The sequence below is a fragment of the Lactuca serriola genome, chromosome 8, assembly GCF_051521515.1.
Source record: "Lactuca serriola cultivar US96UC23 chromosome 8, Lser_US96UC23_V15, whole genome shotgun sequence".
Lineage (NCBI taxonomy): Eukaryota > Viridiplantae > Streptophyta > Magnoliopsida > Asterales > Asteraceae > Lactuca > Lactuca serriola.
In genome coordinates, this window is record NC_136415.1 from 211,487,640 (window position 1) to 211,514,475 (window position 26,836).

The 26,836-nt window shown below is 36.5% G+C and overlaps 1 protein-coding gene across 5 annotated transcripts; it reads right to left on the reverse strand.

Annotated features, from left to right (window-relative positions):
- Positions 1-9,614: 9,614 nt before the first annotated feature.
- On the reverse strand, positions 9,615-12,519 carry LOC145066081 (protein BASIC PENTACYSTEINE4-like). Of its 5 annotated transcripts, none has more exons than XM_079013255.1 (4): positions 12,418-12,519; positions 12,053-12,201; positions 10,831-10,982; positions 9,615-10,714 (listed from the first exon to the last, which is right to left on the reverse strand). In XM_079013255.1, the coding sequence occupies exons 3-4, from the start codon at positions 10,897-10,899 to the stop codon at positions 9,839-9,841; spliced, it is 945 nt and encodes a 314-aa protein (XP_078869381.1). In that variant the 5' UTR covers positions 10,900-10,982; positions 12,053-12,201; positions 12,418-12,519; the 3' UTR covers positions 9,615-9,838. The 5 variants fall into 5 exon arrangements, with proteins under 5 accessions (XP_078869381.1, XP_078869380.1, XP_078869379.1 ...); XM_079013254.1 differs by having other exon boundaries at positions 12,282-12,508; XM_079013253.1 differs by lacking the exon at positions 12,053-12,201 and having other exon boundaries at positions 12,254-12,508.
- Between the last annotated feature and the right edge of the window lie 14,317 nt (positions 12,520-26,836).

Consider the following 26,836-nt stretch of genomic DNA (forward strand, 5'->3'; position numbering starts at 1 on the left):
TTAGGCTTATCTGCTTTGTGCAAAAGCCAATAGACCTGGGCATTCCAACCTGTTGGTTGTGGGCCGTGAGTATTCTATCCCGAGGATGATTGTACTCATAGTTTGTGGGTATTCCAACCTGTTGGTTGTGGGCCTGGGGGTATTCCATCTCTAGGATGATTGGACCCATAGTATGTTGGCATTCCAACCGATTGGTTGAGGGTCTGGGGTATTCCAACCCGATGGTTGACTGGACCCATAGTATGCTGTTTATGATTATATGTGTATTATCGTGGGTATGGGTATTTTGGGGGAACTCACTAAGCTTTCGGGCTTACAGTTTCAGTTTCTTGTTTCAGGTACTTCTGGAGATCGCGAGAAGGCGAAGGCATGATCATACCGCTCCTCCTGCTGTGATGATTTTTATGATTTAATACTAGGATACTCTGATATTTATTATTTTAAAAACAAACTATGTAATGTTAAATGATCTTACGTGTTTTGAAAAAGTTTAAATTTGGCATGATTTTCTGTGGGTGTTACAAAAATCATCTATGACTTCATAAATGTGGAATCTCTCATTAATGAGCATTTATTGATGATTTTCATATACGAAGATGCTATGTCAGATCTTGAATTTGATTAATTACTTAGAGTCATGAACATGAGATGTAATTCATGTATGATAATTAAGTATGGCCTTGACTGAACTTTCTCTCTATATCAAGGCTAAAAGGGGTAAATGATTCTTCTAGAAAGTATACACTACATGGATAACTATACACATTTAAAGCAAGACTTGTTATAAAGGATTTTCTCATACTCATGTCATTGACTATGGTCCTTATCATACTCATGACATTGACTATGATCAAACCTTTTTCAAAAGTAGCTTGATTGGATCAATAAGTATATTTTTTAGTATAATTCATATTCTTAATATGAGATATAGCAAATAGATTTCAAGAAAGACCATTTTTCTTAATAGACATCTACTAGAACATATCTATATGGATTAGCCTGGAGGTTTTTCTAAACCCATGTTATCCTAATAAAATGTGTAGACCTTGAGATCCACTTGTAGATATAAAGCAAACGTCTCAATGTTGCAATCATCATTTTAATGTAAAACCATACGGTTGCTTTTATATCAAAATGAATAGAACATGTGTGTTTACTAAGAACTAGCGGTAGCATAGTGATATTCCTAATCTTGTATGAATATGACATACTTTATCATGATAAATTACATTCTGGCCATGCCAAGGGTTTTCACCTTGACTCGGAATATGTTTCTAAAATGAAAGACTTAGGAAGAACAAGATACTTTCTTGGAATGTAAAATCAGTAGAGATAGATAAAATGAATGCTAAATGATTTATATACTTATGCATATATTAACAATATCTTGAAAGAGATTAATATGGAACATTCCTTTGGAAGAACCTTAGCACTGTCAGATGGCATTAAGTTTGAGCAAGCCTCAAAAGGACCTAGCTCATAGGAACTAGCTGAAATGATTAATATTCGATTTGCTTGGAAAATGAATCCATCATTTATGCCATATTATGCATCAGACTTGATATATGATCATGCTATGAGAATATCATAATATACCAATTAAATACATGGTTAAGTCACCGGTTAACTATAGAAACATTCGAAGAGTACTTTGGAAGAACTAAGAGAATATATATGATACATATAGTTTAGAATAAAATGTTCATGTAAAGAGCTACATAAGATTCTAATTCTAAACAAATGTATATAATTATGAATTATAATTGCATTATGATTTCATTGAGGGAGAAGAGTAAATTTTGTTGGAATGAGGTCCAACCAGAACAAAATGACACAATATACTACAAGGTCAGAATACACTACTTTATAAGTTGAAATCTAATATGATTGGATGAATGAGTTTATTGAAAAACTATGTTGATTTATGTCATTCAAGAATCACATAAAAATCTTTATGACTTCATGACTATACTTAATCAAGCTAAGAAACACTATGTCATCAAAGAACACCAACCAAATACTCCAAGATAGTTCGTACGGAGATGATAGTTTTCGCAAAATTCACACATATTAATTTTAGTCAAACCCATTAATTAATCCTTTCTTCTAAAGCTAAGAATGAATGGTCACACTTCAGCTATAAGACTTTATCATTCTAGAAATAGGATTTTGATTTGGATTTAGTATTTGGATATTGGAACATTGTAACAATAACTATTATTTAATGTTTTTGATATACTAGGATATATTCATAACATAAATACTTGTTGTGTTCTATATTAACATGTTTAATCCATGAATAATTTTATTATTCTAAAAGTTTATAGTCGGTTATATATATGGGAGGAATTATGAAATAAGAATAATATGAATTGGATGGTTTACTTTCACTGGATGAAGGTAGGCAATGAGTTCTAACCAAGTTTCATAGGTACTTGTCAGAGAACTATTATTAAACTGACGCACATCAAGATCATCTCATGGATCGCTATCGTGAATAATACTTGATTAAAAGGTAATATCTTTGTATCCTTAACACCTGAGATACATAGTGGGACTTAATTGTAAGGAGTAATGTACTTAGATATGGTCAAACACTGGTTCTTAACTGGGCAGTTATAAAAGCCATTTTCAAGTATGGTATGAACTATGCTAGAGGATTATGTAGTGAAGATGAGATTTATTCCCCTTTATGTGTTGAGAGTTAGACATCTAAGGCACCTTACCAAAAGTTGAACACCATATAATATTGATTGCGATCCGTATTTCATGTTCAACATCATGTCTGTGACAAAGGGATAACTGAAAAACTTACCTTATACACCAATTATAGCTTGGAGCTTTTGGGAATTGGGGTTGATAGAATGACACAAAGTTTTATGTTGATGGGGGCAGTGAAATGTTGCTAAACGTTCACCACTGTCTATATCAGTCCACTATGAATCTTGAACAAGTGGTAGATTTAAAGATCTAGTATGCTCAAGATTCATATTAAAGTGATATTGCTATTTAACATATGATACTAATGGGTCACAATAACAACAACTTCATATAATTAGCTATTATTAGAAATTGATTTTAATAAATATCCAATAAACTCTTATAATTAGATCGGAAATTATTTATTTCTAGGAAATAATAATTTTCATTAGCAAGTAACATTATATAATTCATATGGTATGAATTAATAAGTCATGCACAATATTTTGGACTAGATAAATTCTTTTATCTTTTACCAAAAAGTTAATGTTTATATTTTATAAATTTGGTTTATAAAATATAAAGTTTTTTTCCTCTTTTGACTTCTTAATTTCGAAATTGAGGAAGAGGTATGGCTTGTAGCTTATTTTAATCTACAAAACATACTTTAGAAGTATGGGATTAAAGTATTACAACAAGAAGACATGCCTTTTGCTTATTTAAATAAAAACATGTTTTCATGATTGTTTAATAAAAGGAAATGAAAGCATGGATAGTCTTACAAGCATGGGAGACATGTTTGTCTAAAGTGCTAAATGGTTAAGGACTTATGGACTTTTTCTTCATGGTATAAATACTAGCTTCATGAGACTTTCATTCTTGCTCTTCTTTTGGACACAAAACCATGAGTTGGAGAGAGTATGAACACTCTCTCCATTTTGTTTATCCTTTTGAAGATATTACTTGCTTTTATACTCTCTTCAAGTTCATACTTTGGTTATGAATTTCACGCTTAAGAGATTAAAATATTTCTAACAAGACTAGCATCTTAAATCAAGTTAACAACTTGTTGGTGTCTCAAAGGTTCCACATTCTCCATTAACTTCCAAGCCTCCCCTTGAGGATTCAAAGTCTACAAAGGTTGTTAAACACTTCTTCCTCTTTGGTGCTTATTTTCTTTCCAAACTTTGCAAGATGATCATTGGTGCATGGGTTTAACTTGTTTGTGTTATTAAAAAATTATTAAGTCTTCCGTTGCCAAATTTCTTATTTTTGAAACTAGTTTTTTGAATAAAAACCCAACAATTGGTATCAGAGCCACATTGCAAGTTTGTTAGATTTTTTTAATTTTTGGAAATCTTAATTTTTGGAGAATATGGATAACTTGGTTTGGTATGAAAACAAGCTCATGCATATTTTCTATGACAACTTTATAATTGTTATTTTATGTGACAAAAGTTTTCATACATCTTTTTTCATTTAAAGTTTTCTTAGAAAAACAAAGGTTGTTTAATGTGTATGTTGATGTGCATAAACTAGCTAAGGACCATTGTGTTTTTTGTGTTGTTATGTTTGTTGTTTTTATTATAAAACTGGTTGTAATAATTTATTTATTCGTATGATATGTGACAAATTAAATAATTTAGTTTTCTTGGTTTATTTATGTAAATAATAGATTAGTTGTTAGAAATAATTTATTTGTACAAAAATGTAACAAGAAATGAAGTCGGAGCCATTTTTTGAAGACAATAAGGCAATTTTCGAGGTTTTGATGTGTGCAGCAACAAAGGAAACCTTTCAGAAATCTGTTGCAACAGGTGTTGCTGAAAACATCCTCCCTTGGATTTGTTGAACCTAATGCAACCTTTTCTGCAGCTTTTTCTGAAAAGTGTTGCACATTGTTGAAATATTGCTTTAAAGAAGTTCGTCCAATCTTTTGCAAGCAATGGGTGTATGCTCAAGTGGGATAACGTTTTTTTTAAGATCACTCGCTCATCTCTTGTATGCACTAGTGGGATAAAGGATACCTAACCGCTTAGTGTTATCTTTTGATGGTCGAGGCGTCTTCACGATTTCTATAACCAAGATATACGCCGATTACACAAGTTTTTCAAATTGGATGAGTTGATCGGAATTTTTTTATGATAAAGGATACCTAAGCAAGAGAGTTATGAGGCATAGTTAGGATCAAACATGTCTAATTAAATTTGTTATTAGTGATCCCATAAATCTAGGAAGTATATGGTAAGATATAATTGGTAATCATTATCTATCGGGTTGAATTCAATTGGATGGGATAAAGGATATCTAACCATTTATTTGTTTTGAAAATTGGATCCTAGACTTTGATAATTGATGTCTTTGGAAACTAAAAGGGTATTAATTATTAAAGAATTTAAATATTGAAAATACTAAATGACTTTTGTTAAAATTTTGTAGTTAATAATCCATTTTCATTACCATAAAATTGTCATTTTCTTTAATGACTTAATGAAACAATAACATTCAATAAATACAAATTCAATGAATGGGTTCATGTCTTAAGAGACAATCTTGAGAGAGATTTGAAAGTGTACGCACTTAATGATCCTAGTCCTAAACTATTTACTTTGAGCAATAAGCCTGAACATGATACCTAGTAAAGGCATCACTGTGATGCTAAAGATGTTACTAACATCAAACTAGGAATAGTTCAAGGCCCAAAAGAGTCACCTTGTGTGATCTAGGAGGCCCATGTTTTTTTTACTGAACACCTATAAGCCCAAGAAATCCAATAAGGCCTATAAAGATGGATCTTGTTTCTTTTATGGAGAAATCAGACACTAAAAGACAATCTGCTCCTCTTATCTGGAAAGAAAGTCTGGAAGAGACTGGTACTTCAGGTATCTACTTGATAGAACTCATATTTTTCATATAACACACAAGTACTTGGTACTTAAATGTTAATCTAATATATGTAAATTGCTTTCAGATATTTATAGAAGAGTAACCAGTTGAGCACAATCAAGGTGGAACTCCACTCTCAAAGTTTAGTTTATTAATTATCTTAGGAACATAATTCACATGTATTATGAAACAATGTTTTTTTGGAACAACATATGTTTTAATTTAGCTTGCCTAAATATGTATCTCAATTTAATTTATGAATGATTGACTATTTACTTAAGTCGTTTTTCATAACGATCACATTCATATTCAGAAATGATTAAAATTCTTTTTATGAGTCTAGATCTCTTTATAAGAATTATAAAGTAGATTTCAATGTTTTATAAATAACAAGTTCTATATGGAAAATACTTAAACTTTTTTTAAATCAAACTCATCTTTGACATTGTTATATCTATTATATAAATGACATTCACATATTCCAACTTCAAGAAAGGGATCCTTGAAGGAAAATAATATAGTTTGTTTGACATATGTAAATATTATTTATATATAAAAGATTAGTAATGATATTTTCACTAAGTGGTAGAGAAAATAAATAAATTATTAAAGGATTACACACTATGGTGTATGACTTCCTTTCTAATGAATGTTTAAGAATTAGCACAAGATACCAAATCAACTTTATTAATAACTATAGTAGTTTCAATTATATATTACATGGTAAAGCATAATTGTGAAATCTTTGAAGGTTTTAAATAGAAAGTTGAAATACAAACCAGTAAGAAGTATCTAAGGCCTTAATGATAATAAATAATGAATTAAATCTTACTTGGTATGATTTACTTTCGAATCGGTAGAAATGTTCTCCTTTTATTCCTTAGGATAATATCTAGAACACTATCAATTATACCTTGAGTGCAAACACCAACTAACTAGTAGATATAACATTTTATTCATAAGATCTTGTATGGAAAGGTATCATCCCTATCTTATTAAATGTTTTGTGGATTTGAAGCCTATGTTTGACTAAAAGCTTTTGAACCCAAAATCTACTACATATATTTTTGTATTATACTCTAAATGTGGATTAGATTATTATATTCAAACCCATCATGAATAAGTTTTCTTATTCCTTTGATAGATGAGTTAACAGAAAACAAGATTCTGATGACAAAGAAAGTGAGAGATACATGGAACTTGAAGCAGCTCAAGAACCATAATCAGATGTAGTTATAGTTGGCACTAGATTTAACAAGGATTGTTAAAATTGAATACTAGTTATTCACAAACACAAAATGTTCGCATTAGTGGTAGAAATCATCTATGACTTGATAAATTTGGAATCTCTCATTAATGAGCTTTTATTGATGATTTCTAGCAAGTCCATCAACTACCAAGATGTTATGTCAGATCTTGAATCTGATTAATGACTTAGAGTCATGAACACGAGACTTAATTCATGTATGATAATCAAGTATGGCCTTGACTGAACTTTCTCTCTATATCAAGGCTAAAAGGGGTAAATGATTCTTCTAGAAAGTATACACTACATGGATAACTATACACATTTAAAGCAAGACTTGTTATAAAGGATTTTCTCATACTCATGCCATTGACTATGGTCCTTATCATACTCATGACATTGACTATGATCAAACATTTTTCATAGGTACCTCGATTAGATCAATAAGGATATTGTTTACTATAAATCCATATTCTTAATATGAGATATAGCAAATAGATTTCAAGAAAGACCTTTTTTCTTAATAGATATCTACTAGAAGATATCTATATAGATTAGCCTGTAGGTTTTCTAAATCCATGTTATCCTACTTGCCTATTAATGTTGAGGGAAGAAATCCGATTAAGTCTCATTAAAGTAGTTGATCACTAGAGGAAGACAAGAGTATATTGAAAGTAAAAGGCTCATCTCTACCCTTATTAATGTATTCCCTAGTTGTTAAAATTTTCTCAACCATTTTTAGTCAATTATAAACCCTCTATTGTCATTACAAGTATCTTAAAAGGAAGTTGTTTGATCCTCATGAATAACAAGTGAAGGCTGTGAGTCTTAAATGAGCCCTTTAATATAAAATAGATAACATTTGCATAAGAGAGATGGTAATTTTAAATCTTCGTGCATCAAATACGAATTACGAGTCAAAAGTGAGGTTCCATTAAGATGACATTAATGCTCTTATTAACAATTTCATGAGATACTATAAATATTAACACCTCATGAATGATATAAATATCATGTGAAGAGTTGTCTATTTGCTATTGTCGAAAAACATAAATCCATGAATGACTTAAGGTGGTCAGAGTGGCTCGGGAAGAGGTCATGTGGGTTAGGTGTACCGGCAGTGCTGACGGGTGGCTCCTCCGAGCTTTTTGTGGTACCGCCAACAAGCCCTCAGGCGGGTAGGAGAACTTGTGATAAATGCTTGTTTCCTTCTTCTCCTCTTTGACCGGTGAAAAAAAACTTATATATAAAACTATCACAACTCATTTCATTCTATCTCAATTTCATTTTATTTTCTCTCAATTCTATTCCAACCTTCTTTAATTTCATTCATTTTCTCCAACTTTCCAAGAAAATGAATTTAAACATTCGTAAAAAATATTGATGGAACATATCATAGACGATTCGTCTTCATGATGAAACTAACAACGCTAATTCGTTTGTTGCATTATCTCATTATGCACAACTTTTGTATCAGAATAATGTCAGTTCAAGCATCATTCATATGAGAAATTCAATCCACAGATCGTATAGAGGCTAGACAACTACTAATTCGACATTACTTGGTGACCATGGGTATTCAACAATGATTCCAGAAGGAGTGGCCTTACAACTTTATTGTGTATTTTTTTTTTGTTTGTTTTTTTTTTTTTTGTACTAGTGTTTTTAATTTAAAAAATGTTATGTTTTATTTAATTTTTCATTTTCTAATTAAATTAAATTAAAAATAGTAACATGGCAAGTGAGTTGGAAAAAATTCTATTTTTATGTGTTCTGGGTTGAAAAATATGGAAGAAAAAAAATATTTAAAAAAAATCGATATGAAACTGATGTGGTAATGAGTTTGAAGAGTTGTGTTCCTACCACCCAAATCTTACATTATTTTCTTAAAATTCTAGAAAAAAAAAATTGGTTTTGTTGCGAACAATGACCTCAAAGTATAATATTTTAGTTAATAATTTAAACATTAGAAACTGATTATTATAACATCAACTCAAAATCTTTAAAGAATTAATTTAGTACCATACTTCCAAACAGCCGGTATGTATAATTATGTATTTTATGAAAATGCATATACTTTTAAGTTATTTTAATAGTGAGTGTGACAATAAACAAACAAGAACAAGATGATACAAAGTGATTTGATGGATACAACTTCGATTCGAGACAAATTCAATTTATAGTTAAAAATCCAATGTATCTATTTAGGGTATGAGCGTATATGGATATGCAATTCTAAACTTATACTATAACGATTCAAAAATCAGGTTTAGTAAATCAATATCATATATTTATTATTGGCTATAAATCTCTTAGTTTTGTGCATAATTAAGTTTAAAAAGGTTAAATACCATGGCATGATGGTGACTGAAACACCACTTACTAATTTTTCACATTTTATATGTCTCTTAAAAACCTATTATGTTATCATTTATTACATATAAATTGATGGAGACAGCCAATAGGATATTTAGTGATAATTATTTTGAAGTGGGCCAACCTTTATTAATATAAGTTTGTGATGGCTCCACAGCCCAGTTTGAATTTGCAATTAAAGCTTGAGCACACGTGTTGGGCTTCAATTTCATTGGCCCACTTTCTCAAGGTCCACTGTAATAAATAATGAAAAGTCTACATTATCTTTGTTGGGCTTCAATTTTAAGGTCCCACTTTCTTTATTACTCTTATAGTAAACCTAAATAATATTTATTTGGTTTATATTATGAATAGATGTGTTTTTACTTTTTAATACTTTCATTAAAAAGTGGGGCCCGAGATCATATTGAACAGAAAATAGCCCAACTACAATAGTAACAATGCAGCAAAACATTTGCATACAAATCCATAAAAACCCTAAAAAAATAAAAATAAAAAAAAACGAATTCCTACAATTTTCACCATTTTACCAACTAACCAACAACCACCCTTCCCTACCTACGAAAACATTTTCATTTTCATTTTCCACCCAAAAACCCGGGAAGGGCAAAACCGTCATTTCACTTCACTTCACTTAATAGTAATATACCGATTCGTCCCATGTTTCGCCCAGTAATTTTTCAAGTCAACCGGAGCCGACAAATCATGGCCTTGTGCCGCCAGCCGACTAAGCAACCTAGTGAACACGGTCCCGCTCATTTTCCGGCCACCCATTCGGGAATGCCGCTTGTTAGGCATCTGAGGGAGCGGATACACCGAAATAGTGGTGGTGCAACACGACGACTGCCACCCACCGCTACCCCACTTGTAGCACTGCCGCCCAACTCCGGTACACGAACAAATCGGAATCGGCATTGTCGATTCATCAAAATTAATTTGATCCATCAATCCAAGCTCTTGCGCGTCCCATTCCGCCTTCGATCCATCCGTTGTCACATTCCGATTCAAATCCTCCCCGACTTTCTTCTGCTTCTTCAACCTCGAACCACCACCGCCACCACCGGAACCGCCGTTTCCGCCGGATTTTCTCTCTTTGACCGATTTTGACTTGGCGGCGGTGGCTTCGGAGGGGACGATGGTGATCGGGAAGGCTTCGGTGATGTTCGGGTTCTGGTCATGTCGGTATGAGGACGGCGGAGGGTGGTGGTGGGTGGTGGCGGTGCGTTTGGAGGCTCGTTGGAGGTGGTTGTTCATGGTGGTTTCTTGAAACCGGAGAGCGGCGATGGCGTTATCGCGTTCCCTTATGGCGTCATTGCGATCTGCTATGGCGGCGTCGCGTTGTTGGATGGCCATATCGCGTTCTTCTAACGCGGATTTTTTTTCGGAAAGCGCGCGGTCGCGTTCTTCGATTGCCGTGTCTCGTTCCGACACAATGTGCATGATTTTTCGGTTCATTAGGAGGGCGTTTTGGTCTTTTACTTGGTATTGTTGCGGCATCATGTTCCACTACAAAAAAATGAAAATTTACATTACTACCACTCTCCAACTACCAATATGAGCAATGAACTTTATTTTTCAAAGAAAGGTAATGTAATATTTGAAGGGTATTTTAGACATTTTACCTGAGGATGAACGCCTTTGTAGTAATCTACCCTATGGCCACCTTTTTCACGATGCCCACCATCATCCATCCTGGGCCCACTTAACAAGAATGAAGATGGATCGATTCAGAAACCACTTAAAATCTGATTTAACTGGTTACCCTCATATTGCCCTGTATCATAGATAAAGTGTAAAACATGTTTAAATTTTAATTCATGTGTTAACTGAAGAGTAGATTTGGTTGTTAAATGTTTTATTTTACTTTTAATTTGAGATAAGTAACTTTGAAGAGCTTAAACTCAAGTTTCTTATAAAAGTTAGTGAATCTGGCATTAATTCATCAAAAGTTCACAAGCTCGTTTTTTTTTTCCTATTATGTATTCACATAATAAATAGACATAAAAGAATGCAGAACTAATTCCAATATCTTTAAATTTATTGTAATTGAAGTGTATATTGAGTTCAAGAACAAAAAATAGCTAATAACCACAAAAACAGACCTAGAAACAATGATCAACTTCTATTGACAACAAGGCATTGATGTTGTTGTAGCATTGTTTTCACATAAGTGTTGTCTAGATAAACAATGTCTAAAAGTATTTGATAAGATGACAAAATAAAGCATATATTTTACAATAGGATCAGTGATGCAATGTAGTTTTAGATCTAATTCATTCTATGAAGTAAGATCCACGTGAGCAACCTAATGCAAGATTTCACATCCATGATGCTTATAAGTTATAACCTAGAGAACAATGTTAGGTGTCATGTCTTATGCTAAAGCAATCAATCTTACTATAGATTATAGAAAGCAGCTGCTAGTTGATGTGCCTCCTTCAAGATTCAATAATGATATCTATTTCATCCAACCATATCCCAATTTGGAAGGATGAATCATCTTGAAACGTTACTGGTTTCCTGTGTGATAGAACTAGAGTAGAAGGATAATAGCCTCAAAAGCTTGTAAGGTTTTTGGCGAATGGTGATCTATCGGCTACATTTACTCTTGAAAACCCCAAGAACAATATTCAAAATCCAGATAAGAGGGCTAAATTAGGAATGGCGACATAAGCATGGCCTTAAAATACAATAAACGACAACACAAATGCACAAATTACTAAAATCAGAAGTAAATTATCTAGAAACAACGATACTAAAACCACCACACTCCAGTGTAGATCATAAAGCAGTGAAAAAAGGAAATCAAACAATAGATTGATGCAGTTCAAGTGAAAGAAGTACATATGTTCTTCATTTGATTTGGTGAACTTTTAGTCTAGATCAACGATACTGTCCCGCTGGGAATTTCGGTAGATGTTGAAAACTTTTAGGGATTTTCCAGAGATCCAAAAAGTCGCGATTTAAGTTCATGCTACTTCCACTAGAGGAGTCTGTAAACAAAAAAACAAAAGTAAAACTCCGAAATTCGAAGATAGAACTTACGGATATTGAAGAAGAAGAAGATGATGACGATGATGTAGCTATCGAAGGGCCACCGCTAAGGGATATCGCCGCCAGATGAAAAGCCCTACTTTTTGGTTTTGAATCCACACCAGTTTAGAGAGAGAGAGAGAGAGAGAGAGAGAGAGAGAGAGAGGAAGCCAGACCTTTCTACTCGAAATATTTTAGATTTTGTTTTTAGAACCATGTGTTATTGTTCATAATCATCACAATCTGATATGGGTGTGCATAGGCCGGAATTAACCAAACCGGATTCGAATCGGGGACTCCAACAAATTATAGACCGTCATCATATCTAAGTTCATTTTATGAGGTTGTTATCTTAGTTGATAGACCCGTAGAAATAAGACTCAAAATATAGTTTGAAGATATGAATTTTGAAATTGGTTTTTAAATTTTATTTTGATACGATATAAATAATTAATTTTTGATTGTTGGAGAAATCGATAATTGAAAATAGAATGTTACAATTGAAAAAAAAATGAAAGTAAAATGCTATAATCGACATCAAAATGAAAGTCGAGTGCTATAATTGAAAAAATGAAAGAACAATTTTATAATCGATATGAAATTGAAAGTTAATGTTATAATTAGAAAAGTGATGAAAGTAAAGTGTTGTAATCAATATTAACATGAAAATTGAATGGTATAATAGACAATAACATGAAAAGACTTCATTAATAACTTTGAAACATCAAATACTTCATTACATGCATATGAGATTTCAAGAGAGTTGGAAACTGAAAAAGTTGGTGAAATTTGGATGTTTCTGTCAATTGGACAGCCTATTGTGTAAAGGTCGAAATTAGTTGTGAGGTGTCGAAATGTCCTTAGTTATTTGTTAGTGTCGAAGTCAATGATGTATGTATTGCATAAGGGCACTTTGTTATGTCGTGTAACATCCAAAAATACGACCCAAAATTTTTTTGTTTTAATAATACTAAAAATCACATCATCGATAACATATCAACAAAAACGGTGGAACAAGTATCCCAAAAGGTCATAACAAATGTAACATAACAACTGTATCAAAACATATCATAGTTTCTGATGAAAACTCCCAGGATAAAAAGCTGAAGTTGTGGTGAATAGTCCAGTTAATGGTTTGGTCTAGGCTTTCAGTGTATTTTGTTTGGCATGAGTCTGTAATACTACTTTTGAGCTGTTTATTTCATTTTGACCTTTTTGAGTGTTCACGACCGTAAACAAGGTTTACGGTCGTAAACTATGTTTACAGTCGCAAACTTAATTCGGTGTCCAGTCTAGTATAAATAATGGAGGAGTAGGTCTTTTGTGGTTGTTAATGCCATAGAGTTTACAGAGCAGTCCATCGAGTTGTACCTGACGATTTATTGAACACAATCGTGTGCAAGCTTGGTTTCTTTTTCATCTTGTTCTTATTTTGTGATTTTTTATTGCTTGATTGTTGGTAAAGATCCTTATTTGGACCTTACAATTGGTATCAGAGCAAGAACCGGTGTCAAGCTTCATTCAATCGAGATTTGGGGTGCTTAAAACTGATAATTGTATTGTTCGAACATTGGTTTTGGTATTCTAAGTGGTTAAAGGATTTGTCTATTGCAAAAACGTGTGTTTAAGAGCTTTCTGGGAGTTTACTGCCAACCGTAAACACCTTTTACGGTTCTAAACTCAAGATCCTCAACAACCGTAATCTTTGAATCTACAAAAACCGTAAACAAAGGCTTCAGGAATCTAAAAACAGTAAAAGCAAAAACCTTAAACTCACAAACCGTAAACCCATCAACCGTAAACCTAGTTCACGGACGCAAATTCACCAACCGTAAACACTGTTTACGGTCGTAATCATCTACTCTTAAATTACTGTCAACCGTAAACACATTTGGCGACTTTTGATTGCTTTAATTTCAAATGGATTCTCAAAGTCAAAATCATTTTCACGAACTTGATGTTGTCATGGGCACTACTACACGCATTCCAAGATTAATGTCTGTTGATGGTTTTCCCGAATGGAAGTACAGAATTGAAAAATACATCAAGATGAAGGATTTCAAAATCTGGAGAAGCATTCTTAGAGGCCCTGTTAGGATCACTATGACAGTTGGAGGCCAAGTGATAGACAAGGCTGTTGAAAACTACACTGATGAGGAGTTTGAAAATTTTGAGGAGCAGGAAAGGGCATTAGCCACTTTAACCATGGCATTATCTCCTGATATTGCTCAAGGTTTTCGTGAGTACACTTCAGCTAAAGATCTATGGGAAGCCCTAATTGAAGTTTATGAGGGCAATGAAGATATGAAGGAGAGTCGGCAGGACATGTTGAGACAAAAGTTCAATATGTTCAACTACATACCAGGAGAGACTCTTGAGGCTCAGCTGTAGCGATTCACAACTCTCACAACTGACATGAATATAGCTGGGATTTTCTTGACCAAATCTGAGATCAACAAGAAGCTTTTGAATGCTCTTCCTAGATCATGGGATATGAATGTTGTTGTGATTAAGAAAACTAAGGATTTAAATCGCCTCACTCTTGCTGAAATCATGGTGATCATCAAAGCTTGTGACATTGATGACAAAAAGAGAGAAATTAATCATGTGAACTCATACTCTACTGCAAATCTTGGAATCTCATCCAACAATGCTCTCTCATCAATCATGTCTTCCTCAGGTCAAGCATTTGCAGCTCAACAACCTCAGATTCAGACCTTCGTTGTTGCATCATCCATCCCTCACCACCAAACTCAGCCATTTGTCGCTCCACAAGCTGTCCCTACTCCAAATATGCCAGCTATAGCTTCTTCCTCAAACACTAAAGAATCTGATGAAAATCTGGCCCTAGCTACTGGGCTAGTTAACTGCTACAATGCTTTTGTAGCTGGAGATCTTTCACCTCAGCTGTCATTTGCTGATTTGGATCAGATTCATCCTGAAGATGTAGAAGAAATGGACATTACATGGCAGATTGCAATGGTCGTTTTCAGGGCCAAGCAATTTGCTAAGAAGACAGGAAAGAGCAACTGGGCCATGAATTCTGACAAGAAGGTGGGATTTAACAAAAGTATGCTGAGATGTTTCAACTGCCACGAGCCAGGTCATTTCACTCGTGATTGTCCTAAGCCAGACCGTAGGGTCAACAACAACAGGCAAATGGTAGCAGTGGGAAACAACCGTGCAGGTGCTGCAACTAATAGTGAGACTGCTATGGTCGCTCAATCATTTGACTGGGAGGACCAGATCCAGGCTTTGAATATATCAAGGATAGAAAATGCTCATCTAGCCCAGATTGATGATGCTACCTTGAAGAATGATGATGTGGATCCCGAAGCTGAAATGATGGAGCTGCAATTTGCCCTAATGGTGTCTACTTCTTCCGAGCCCAAGAAAAGCGAGGTAAACCTACCATCTTGTTCTCATGCATGTAAAGAATATGTGAAAGCTCTTCATGATGAAATCCAATTGTTACGTAGAGAAGTAAAGGACCTTAGATATGAGGGCTACCAACTTAGGAAAGGACAAAAACCACTTAAGGCCCAGTTAGAAACCAAAATAAAAGATTTCAGAAGGATTCAAACAGAATACAGTGAAAAATGTGAATTGTATGATTATGTTAAAAGACAAAATGATGAGTTAATTGCTAAGCTTGATACATTAAAAGGGGAGTTTGATTCTGCAAACTTTTCTTTTCAAAAATTTGATGGATCAAGCGAAGTAGTTAACACCATGATTGATCATTGCATGCAATTTAAACGAAATCAGTCTAAGGGTTTAGGATATGATCGTGTACCCCCTCCTTATAATCATTCATATGATCGTACACCCCTATCCAAGGATGAGATTGTCAATGAACCATCTATGGTCTATGGCAAGCCATCTAATTTTGTTTCATGCGGATTTATTAACGTTGAAAGTACTAACATTTCTACTTCCCCTGCAGATCAACCCTTAGACCAGGCAAAGCACGGAGTTGGAGAACCTGTTTCTGTTTTTGTTTCTAATTCTGAATTTTCTATTTCAAATGAAAATGTTTATGTTTCTGATGTTAAGACTGATAATGTTTCATGTGATAATCCCACATCTGATTCTGTTGCATTTAGTTTCTTTGATATGTTTGATGAACTGTTTGGTAATTCTGATGCTTGTGATACTCATGAAACACCATCAATTCCACAAGTCACAACAACTTAGACACACTCACTTAACCCTCAATCTATCTCTCATGAATGTTCTTCTAAGAAGAGTAAGAGTGTTTGTCAAGAAAATAAATCTGAAAAATGCAGTACAAGTTCAAATAATAAACAGATTTGTTTTAATTGTGGTGTTGGTGGTCATATAGCTTGGAATTGTCAAAATAGGATCTTCGTAAACTACTTGTCACCAAGAGGAGAGAACGAATCTCGGGGAAGGTCTTTAATTAGAAATTCCTCAAGAACTCGTTCTCAAAAGGATGATTGGAAAGATGATCGAAGCAGAAAAAGGGCTAATTTTCACAAGAATAAAAAGGTTTTTACTAACAAAGCTCAAAATAGTTTGCCAAAACCGAACAAGGCTCCGCCAAGATCGGTTTCATCAAAAGCAATTCTGGATCTTCAACCTCTTCTGGTAGAAAATCCAGAGGCTCAGTGCAAACTCCTAAGAATCATATTTCAAAACCACCTGAGAATGTTGTAAAACCCAAATATAAATGGAAGCCCAAATCACTTTCTAATCCATCTTTAACATCTTTTGAAGTGATTAAGAATGAGGATCCAAATTTGAAAATATTGAAGGATAAATCAGAGAAACCGAAAAGGAAACCCATGACAGTGATGACCTGGGTTCCTAAATCTAAATGATTCCTCTCATTTTGCAGGGACAGTTGCGGAGGAATGTCGTTCGTCCTTGGTATGTCGACAGCGGCTGCTCCCGGCACATGACAGGAGACATCTCCCAACTGAGCGACGTTCAATCTTTTAATGGGGGCTACGTTTCCTCCGCGGTCGGAGATGGTGGCAAGATCACACAAAGAGGAACTGTTAAAAATGGAGTGCTAAGCTTTGAGAATGTCAACTTCGCTCCCGAGTTAAAGCACAGCTTGTTGAGTGTTTCCCAAATATGCGACAAAGGTTATTCTACCCATTTTACCGATAAAGAGTGTATGATTCTCAAGCCAGGCATTGTCATCCCGGAAGAGTGGATTCTAGTCAAATCTAAACGGGATGGGAATGCTTACATTATTGATATGAACAGTAACCTTCCTGAAAAAGTCACTTGCCTATTCTCAAAAGTATCTGAATATAATGCAATGTTGTGGCATGAAGGCTCGGTCATGCTAACGCGAAAAACCTGAATCGTCTAGCTAAGAATGAGATGGTCCGAGGCTTACCCGTCAGAGACTTTATTACATTTGAGAAGTGTGTTTCCTATGCGCAAGGAAAAAATCATCGGAAACCACACCTGCCCAAGCAAGTCAACTCAATCAGTCAAGTGCTCCAAGTAGTGCATATGGACTTATTTGGTCCAGTCAACGTCCTGAGCATCAACAGAAGCTCGTACCGTCTTGTTGTGATTGATGATTTCTCTCGGTTTACGTGGGTATTCTTCTTATCCAACAAAGTGGGGGTTGCTGATCTGATAAAGAAGTTCATTGTGATGATTGAGAAGCAAACCAACAACCAAGTGAAGGTGCTTTGTACTGACAATGGAACTGAATTCAAAAATGCAGTTCTTGACCATTTTTGCGCAGAAAAGGGGATAGTGCGTCAATATAGCTCTGCTCACACACCTCAACAAAATGGTGTTGCTGAAAGGAGAAATAGAACTTTGAAAGACGCCGCAAGGACAATGCTTTGTGATTTTAAACTACCTGTTTTCTTTTGGGTCGAGGCGATTAACACTGCTTGCTACGTGCAGAATCGTGTTCTAATCAACAAAGCACAGATGAAGACACCGTACGAGATTCTTTATGGACACAAGCCCTTTTCATCCATTTCCGTGTATTTGGCTGCCCTTGCACCATTCTTCACTTGGAATCCAATCCTAAATTCAATGCCAAAGCTGATGATTGTTACTTTGTAAGGTATGCTGCACGCACTACATATAGGGTTTACAACAAAAGGACTAAGCAGATAGTCAAATCTTATGATGTGCGCTGGTTGGAGGAGAATGAAATAGACGCTCGAGTGGGTCCTGACTGGTTATTTGATTACACATCGCTTTTCAAATCTTTAAATGTGTCTTCAGATAGTTCAAGTGGATCCTCTTCTGGTTCGAAGATTGTTTATGGAGACGAAGACGAAGAAGTTGTATACAGACATCCAACGGTTGAGGGGGAGTCCTCTGCTCCACCTGAGAGGGAGTCATCTAAGCAACCAAATAGTCCAGACTCTAAGGTTCCGAATGAAACTCCTAATGCTGATGCTACACCTCTTACACCTGTTGAGAGAGAGTTCTTATCTAGAGATGCTTCCGCTGTCAATCCAACTTTTATGGAACTACTCTTTCCTGAAGAAATTGCTAATGAGTTTGTAGTAGATTCATCCAATGTGAGTCAATCAGTAGATGATGGAGGTTTCAACATTCACACTCTTCCTGTTTCACTCAATGATATCAGCCAAGACATACCTTCAAGAATTCAACGCGATCATCTGATCGACAACGTCATTGGACAGCTGGGTGATGGAGTTAAAACCAGAAGTCGGAGTGGAGATGTTAATGCATGTCTCTACTCTTGCTTTATATCCCAAATAGAGCCCAAGAACGTTGAGATGGCTCTGAATGAGCCCAGCTGGGTAGATGCAATGCATGAAGAGCTAAATCAATTTGAAAAGCTTGGGGTTTGGAATTTGGTTGAGTTACCAAAGGGCAAAAGGTCTCTTGACACGCGTTGGGTCTATCGTAATAAGCAGGATGATTCTAGTGTAATAGTGCGCAATAAAGCAAGGTTGGTGGTTCACGGGTTTCGACAAGTGGAGGGTCTTGATTATACTGAGGTGTATGCTTACGTGGCTCGTTTAGAGGCTATTCGTATCTTTCTCGCATACGCTTCCTACAAGAAATTCACGGTCTACCAAATGGATGTCAAGATTGCCTTCTTGTATGGCAAGGTGAAGGAAGAAATTTACGTTGATCAACCCCCTGGGTTTGTTAACTCAAAGTTCCCTAATCATGTCTACAAGTTGGACAAGGCATTGTATGGGTTACATCAAGCTCCTCGAGCATGGTATGCGACTCTAACAAAGCAATCGCTCGAACATGGATACTCTCGCGACACTATTCATCAAACGTTATTCATCAAGCATGTGGGTCTACTAGTTCAGATCTATGTTGACGACATTATCTTCGGGTCTACCTGTCCAAAGCTTTGCAAAGAGTTTGAAGGCGTGATGAAGAAGCGATTCGAGATGAGTTCTCTAGGTGAAATGACCATGTTTCTACGGCTTCAGGTCAAACAAAGGTCAACTAGAATCCTGCTACATCAAGCTAAGTATGTGGAGGATATTCTTGAGAAGTTCGGGTTTGAAGACGCAAAGCCTGCATCGACACCAATGGCTGAAAGACCCCTGCTAAATCCAGATATTGATGGCGAATCCGTAGATCAGACTCACTATAGATCGATGATCAGTTCCCTGATGTATCTCACTGCAAGCCGTCGGGACATCATGTTTGTTGTGTGTCAATGTGCTCGCTATCAGGCTAATCCTAAACTTTCACATCTTATTGCTGTCAAAAGGATTTTTCGGTATATCAAAGGCAGCCCAAAATTGGGTCTTTGGTATCCGAAGAATTCTGAATTTGATTTATATGCTTTTGCTGACAGTAATTATGGAGGCTGTGAGCTTGACAGGAAATCCACATTAGGAGGGTGCCAATTCCTTGGTGATAGGCTGGTGTCGTGGCAGTGCAGGAAACAGCATACCGTCTCTACCTCAACAACAGAAGCGGAATACGTTGATGCATCAGCTTGCTTTTCTCAAGTTATCTGGATCCAACATCAGCTGTTGGACTACGGTTTGAATTATCTAGAAACCCCAATTCACTGTGATAATGAGGCTGCTACTCAAATCACTAAAAATCTGGTCCAACATTCCAAAACCAAGCACATTGACATCAAAATTCACTTTATCAGAGATTGTTATGAGCGTTCGCTCATCCGGCTAGAACAGGTTCCCACTGCCAATAATGTGGCGGATCTGTTCACTAAGCCTTTTAACAAAGCTCGATTCAATGTGCTTGTGGGATTTTTGAAAATGATTCGTTTTGAGGATTAATTTCTGTTATTAATTAGGTTAGTTTAAATTTGAGCATTTCAGTCATTTTATTCCTTCCCATGCACAAATTTAGGGGGAGAAATAATCAAAACCAAACAAAAATTAAAAAAAAAATTAAAATCCAAAAACATTAAAAATTCAGAAAAAAAAAATCAAAAAGACTGTTGAATAAAGTTTTGCTTGTTGATAAAGGACTGGGAAGTGATATTATCAAGTGATAACAGACAATCTAAGTCTGCATAACGTACCAAAGTTGAAGGGTCTATGCTCTGGTTCGATGCGCTGGTAGGCTCGAAATATTTAAAATGGACTTGACTAGGCATAGATGAACTTAAGTAATCTAAGGACTTGACAAACATCAGTTTAGTTAGATTCGTTTAGCCTGACAATACGACGCTCGGATAGGTTGAGCAGGGAGATATACAAGAGGATCTACTGGTCACACTAAAGAACCCATATCTAGAACTGTGGATTCACTTTTCCTTGATGTGCGGATTTTGTCCTTAATTCTGGTTGGATGGGGTGACTGGGGAATTCCGATAAATTAGGTCTGTAGAAAGTTATTTTCTTTCTCTCTGTCTGTTAGTCATATGTTGCCTCCTCTGTGTGATCAAAAGATCCGACCTGGATTGTAACATATGCAATTCTATCTCACTGCATATTCTCTCTATGCAATTCTTTCTATCTGTTAGCCATATATTGTCTCCTTTGCGTGACTCAAAATCCGACCTGGTACACAGTATATGCACCATTCTCTTCTCAATCCCTCTAAAAACCTCAGCTAGTCATATGTTTCATCCTTTGCGTGATTGGAAGAGATCCGACCTGGATGTACAACATATGCATTCTAAATCTATCTTCTCTCTTAATAATTGTCTGCTCACCCGGTGTAAGGAGTATTCTGGAAGTCCTTGATGGCTGGAGCATATTAGGAAGTGGGAAACACGTTCTAGTACAATTAAAATTGAACACTTACAGATTGTCTATAGATCTCGCTGCTCAATTTAGGTGGATAACAATATCCCTGGTCGTCGTCAGCTGAATGATCCTTAAGAAATAGTTTCTAGGAACTTAGGATCACTTTGTCTTATAACTAATAGTATGTCCTAATTTTGTCACAATTTTTCGTGTTTAAGTGGACAACAATACCGACGATCGACCAGGCAAAGATGTGAAGATGAAATGTACCGACAAGTGGATTAAGGATGTCTAACAACTTTGATCCCAGCATCACTAGAAAATTTTCAGTAAATTTTGAGATAAATTTTGTCTGCGTTCATTTTATTTTTATTTTTATTTTTATTTTTATTTTTTATTTTTTTTATTTTTATAATTGTCAAAAATATAATTTTTAAATATATTAAACATTAAATTTTAGAAACTAGTTTACTTTATTTTTAGTTTAATTTTAATTTTATTTTTATTTTAATATCCTCAAAAGGTCTTATTTTTGAAAATTTAATCGAAATTTGGACTGGGTCTTACACTGTGTGGGAGACAGGTAAAAACTTCCGTAAACCCTTTCCCACTCCTCCTTCTCCTCTTTACAGCCGCAAGCTTTTTCTCTCTCCTCAAAAAAAAATTGTGAGATCTTGTGAAATCGACTTGTCCTCTTCGAAGGTATGATGAAACCGACCGGGAATCTGCTTTCTATTCATCGATCCGATCAAAACTGGAGGAGTAATCTGAGTTTAAGAAATTTGTCGGCGTTTACTGTTATTGAGGGGTTTACGGTTTGGAGATCTTCATTAACTGTAAACTCAGTTTGCTCTTCATGAACCGTAAACCCAGTATTGATATTCATGAACCGTAAACCCAGTTTAATCTTCATGAACCGTAAACCCATTTTGATCTTCACGAATCGTAAACTCGTTTTTATCTTCAAAAACCGTAAACTCGGCGTGGCATTCTTGAACCGTAAACTCGGTTTAGCCTTTGACCGTAAACCATGTTTGACTAAGTCTGACCGTGAACTCTAATCTTTTATAGTCAAATTATTTTTTTTAAATGCCAAAATAAAATTGTTTATTTAAGAAAACTTAAAGCTTTAAATTGTTAAATACTTTGTTTTCTTACTTGGCTTGATTGGTGCAGATTAATGGCGAATCTTAAGTTTGCAGACATGCACAACCTGGCGATTGTCTTGGATGATCCTCCGGTCACTCATGCAGAATTCAAATCAATGATCTACAGACTGAGAGAGTGCTGCTTGTCTTGTGCTATCACAGTGAATCCCATCATTTATCAGAACACTGTCCAAGAGTTCTGGCAGACAGCTAAGATGTCAAAAGTCAAAGGAGAAATGTCGATTGAAGCTATGGTTAAAGGATGCAAGATCAAGATTACGGAGCAGTACATCAGAGATACCCTGCTGATCAATGATGAATCCAATTTTCCTACTGAAATTGGAATTGATGACGTGCAACGGGTTCTTGGGCAAATGGGATATGAGGGTATCTTTCCTCCCACAGTGAAAAAGCTCTTGCCTCATTACTGGCGATTCTTGGCACACGTGTTCGTAAGCTGCATCTCAGGCAGGAGATCAGGAGCTAATGAAATCTCTCTCAGGAACTAAGGGGTGATTGTCTCCTTGGCTGCTGGCATAAAATTCAACTTCTCAAAGTATATCTTTGATGACTTCCTGGTGAACTTAAATGCCATGACCCGGGGAACCAGAGAAGCCTTTTTGCTATATCCAAGGTTTGTTCAAGTGTTCATCGACAATCAATTCCTTGAGATGGTCAAGGATGGCGACAATTTGGATATAAAATCCTTGGGTCCTCACACCGTTGGTCTTATCAAACAAAATCGGAAGGTCAAGGTCGTTTTTCAAGGATTACATCCTTTGGTGAAATTTGGGAATTTTGCTGAGATTGATGAATCTTCCGAATCTCATGGAACATCTGACAAAGCTTTATCTGAGCCCACTTCCTCTGAAAGGGTTGTCTCTGAAGATATCATCACAGTTTCAGATAATGATGATGACGAAACTCTAGTTGTAAATGCCCAAGTCGCTGAGGAACACGATTTTTAGTCTGTACATCTTCAAAGGGATTACAATGAGGGGTCGGGGACTGAGACTGAGCTGTGCGAAGATCTCGACCTCACATGATTCGATAATGATGAAATTCCTTTGAACTTCGGTAGCAATGAAGACTTTATGATTGGAGAAAGCCTCGACAAACTGCTTGATAATGTCGATGAAGTTGCTCATCCGGAAACAGAGACAAGGGAAGAAGAAGATGTTCTAGAATCCACACCTCCTCCTACCAATCCATCGGCAGAAACAACAATTCCTATGGTGATAGAATCAGGGATTCCTCCCCTTGATGATGTTTTACCTTCATCTGAGCCGGTGGAAAGTGATCACACCGCTACACAAGCCTCTCCTCCTCCAAGTAAAAGACGCAGAATCGTCATTAAACTGGCAAATCAAAGCGTCACAGCTTCACAAACGACTCAAAGTGTTACTGCACCTCCAACAATTCAAAGTGTTACAGCTCCACCAACAATTACACCTGTCATAGTCTCAACTGAACCTGTCAGTGAAGGTCCTAGTACCTTCTATGAAGCTGGTGGCTCCTCATTCCCATCGGGTTTCTCTCCTCCTAGGCCAGAGGATGATGCCGCCTCGATCAGGCTAGCTAGGTTCTTGGCAGAAGAACAATTCTCTCTGCCACCTCCACGCGGAAAAGGAATTGTTATTGAGGGTGATAGTTCAAGAGAAGAGACTCCCTCGCTTCTTGGACTCCAGAAACAGATCGACGCTTTGAATCAGAAGAATGTTGATCTCAATCAAAGAAATATTGAGCTGGATATCAAGGTCACATGCCTTCAAACTGAAAACACAAAGCTCAGTACTCAAGTGGCCGATCTTAATGAAGATAATGTTCTGAAGACAAAGCAGATTACCGACCTTCACATTTTGGCTTGTTGACTGCCAGCTACTACGAGTTGAAGAAAAAGTTGGAAGATAAACTTGGTGATGAATTCAAGTCATCTGTTGACGAGCCACCGATTTATCTTCCCAATCAAGATGCTCCCATTGTTCCTCGACCTATCAGAACCACCACCGTTGTGAACCGTTTTGAAAAAGAACCGGCTCAAGCTCCAACTGCAGCAGCACTAAAATGCGCCAAACTGGACAAGTCTGCTGACAAAGGCCAATTGCTATTTAAAAGGAGCGTTGATCATAAGGCACCCTGGGATAAACAACGGGTCACCATTACGGATCTGGGCGTGCATCATTTCAGAGACCTCTATGGTGACAGGTCAGGAATCATCTCATGGGGATTCCATAACGCCGTGAACATGTTTTTGGTGAGGAGAAAGAGTGGCAATAAAGAACTATACAAAGACGCTCATTACTTTCATTCGTTTACTAAAATTGATCTTATTGAGCTGTCCAAATCTCCAATCCATCAGGCAATCCTAGGGCGAGCCAGTTTAAGTACTTTTTGGAAGATCAAGTGGCCAAGGGCTTTCCATCAATGAAGACTGCAGAATCTTTTGTCAAGGTCCACAAAAAGGTCATTGATCCCAAAACCAGTCAGCCACTTCGGTCAATGATGTGGCCCGCTACTGCTCAAGTTAAGCATATTCCTGTTCTTCAAAATTATTTAGACGATTCTCTCGCATCCATGCTATATTGGGTGTATGATGAATCCTCTGATGCTGCTGTCATCAAGCTCAAGGAAGATTGCATCTGTTTGTATGACAAGAGGGATTTGCTTCAATTTGGCGAGCGGGACATACATCATCTTGCTGCTCATCAAATTGTGATGGCTGAAGATCTCTTTGAGCCTGCTGCTAAAGAATACATTTCGATGTTGGCTACGATCATAGAAAAGAGAATGTGGAATGGAGCAATGGGAAAGTCTGATGTGTTGTTGGTCGACAAGAGCTGAGTCCAAGCTAGCACCAAACCAAGGGGGAGATTGAAGAGTCTAGTTAATGGTTTGGTCTAGGCTTTCAGTGTATTTTGTTTGGCATGAGTCTGTAATACTACTTTTGAGTTGTTTATTTCATTTTGACCTTTTTGAGTGTTCACGACCATAAACAGGGTTTACGGTCGTAAACACGTTTACGGCCGTAAACTCTGTTTACAGTCGTAAACTTAATTCGGTGTCCAGTCTAGTATAAATAGTGGAGGAGTAGGTGTTTTGTGGTTGTTGATGCCATAGAGTTTACAGAGCAGTCCATCGAGTTATACCTGACGATTTATTGAACATAATCATGTGCAAGCTTGGTTTCTTTTTCATCTTGTTCTTATTCTGTGATTGTTTATTGCTTGTAAAGATCCTTATTTGGACCTTACATGTGGTGTGTGCTATGTTATCATCCCGAGCTCTTCCCCTTACTAGCGGAAGTACCTGAAACCAAAAACTGAAATTCTAAGCACGAAGCTTAGTGAGCTCCCCCAAACTACCACATACCATACAATGACATATAAGCAAATACTAGGCCCCGCCCATTGCATCGGGCCCTGCCCGGCATCGGATCGAAGTCTGGAACTAGCTTGGGCCCCGCCCACTACATCGAGCCCCACCCAGCATCGAACCGAAGTCCAGAATAAATTGGGACCAGCCCACTACATCGGCCCCCCGGCATCAGACCGAAGTCCGAAACTAGCTAACATAGAATAATCATATATCAAAAAACATATACTGTATCAGGCCCCGCCCGGCATCAGACCGAAGTCTGGAACATATAACACATAACATAACCGAACATAACATACATGAATCACGAAGACATCAAGCATACATATCTACTTCTCGGGACCCTCCCGGTATCAGACCGAAGTCCGAAAATACTATCTAAACGGGTCGGCATTGTGGTCGTAGACTCGTTCCTACTGGAAGGAAACTCACCTCGAAAGCTGGCTGCTGAAAATCTACTCGGGAACTCTCTGCTGCTGATCCGGTATCTCCCTGGCTACAATTCACATAAACACATTCAATCAAATATTGTCAACTAATCTGAGGGTAAAATGAGCATCTTACCCCTGGCCAAAGTCAAAGTCCTTAGTCAAGGTTAACAGTCCATGTTGACCTTAACTCGTTGAGTACCCTAGGCTACTCGCCGAGTTCCTTGAAACTCTTTCCCACTCGTCAAGTCACCGGGGTGACTCGCCGAGTTCATACAATTTTTCGATCGAAACTCTAAGGCCACCCGTCGAGTCTCCTCCTTGCAACTCGACGGATACACACGCATACATATCCTGGAGAAAACTCATCCGACTCGCCGAGTTGTTCTTCAACTCTTCGAGTCTATGGAAATCTTCATCGGACTTGCCGAGTTGCTCATCCAACTCGTCGAGTTCACGACCATCTTC

Bases quoted from the DNA above. Each gene is read 5' to 3' on its own strand.
- LOC145066081 (XM_079013255.1), bottom strand. From the start codon at position 10,899: ATGGATGATGGTGGGCATCGTGAAAAAGGTGGCCATAGGGTAGATTAC. The intron at 10,715-10,830 runs GTAAAATGTCTA...ATTTTTTTGTAG, and splicing joins ACAAAGGCGTTCATCCTCAG to TGGAACATGATGCCGCAACA.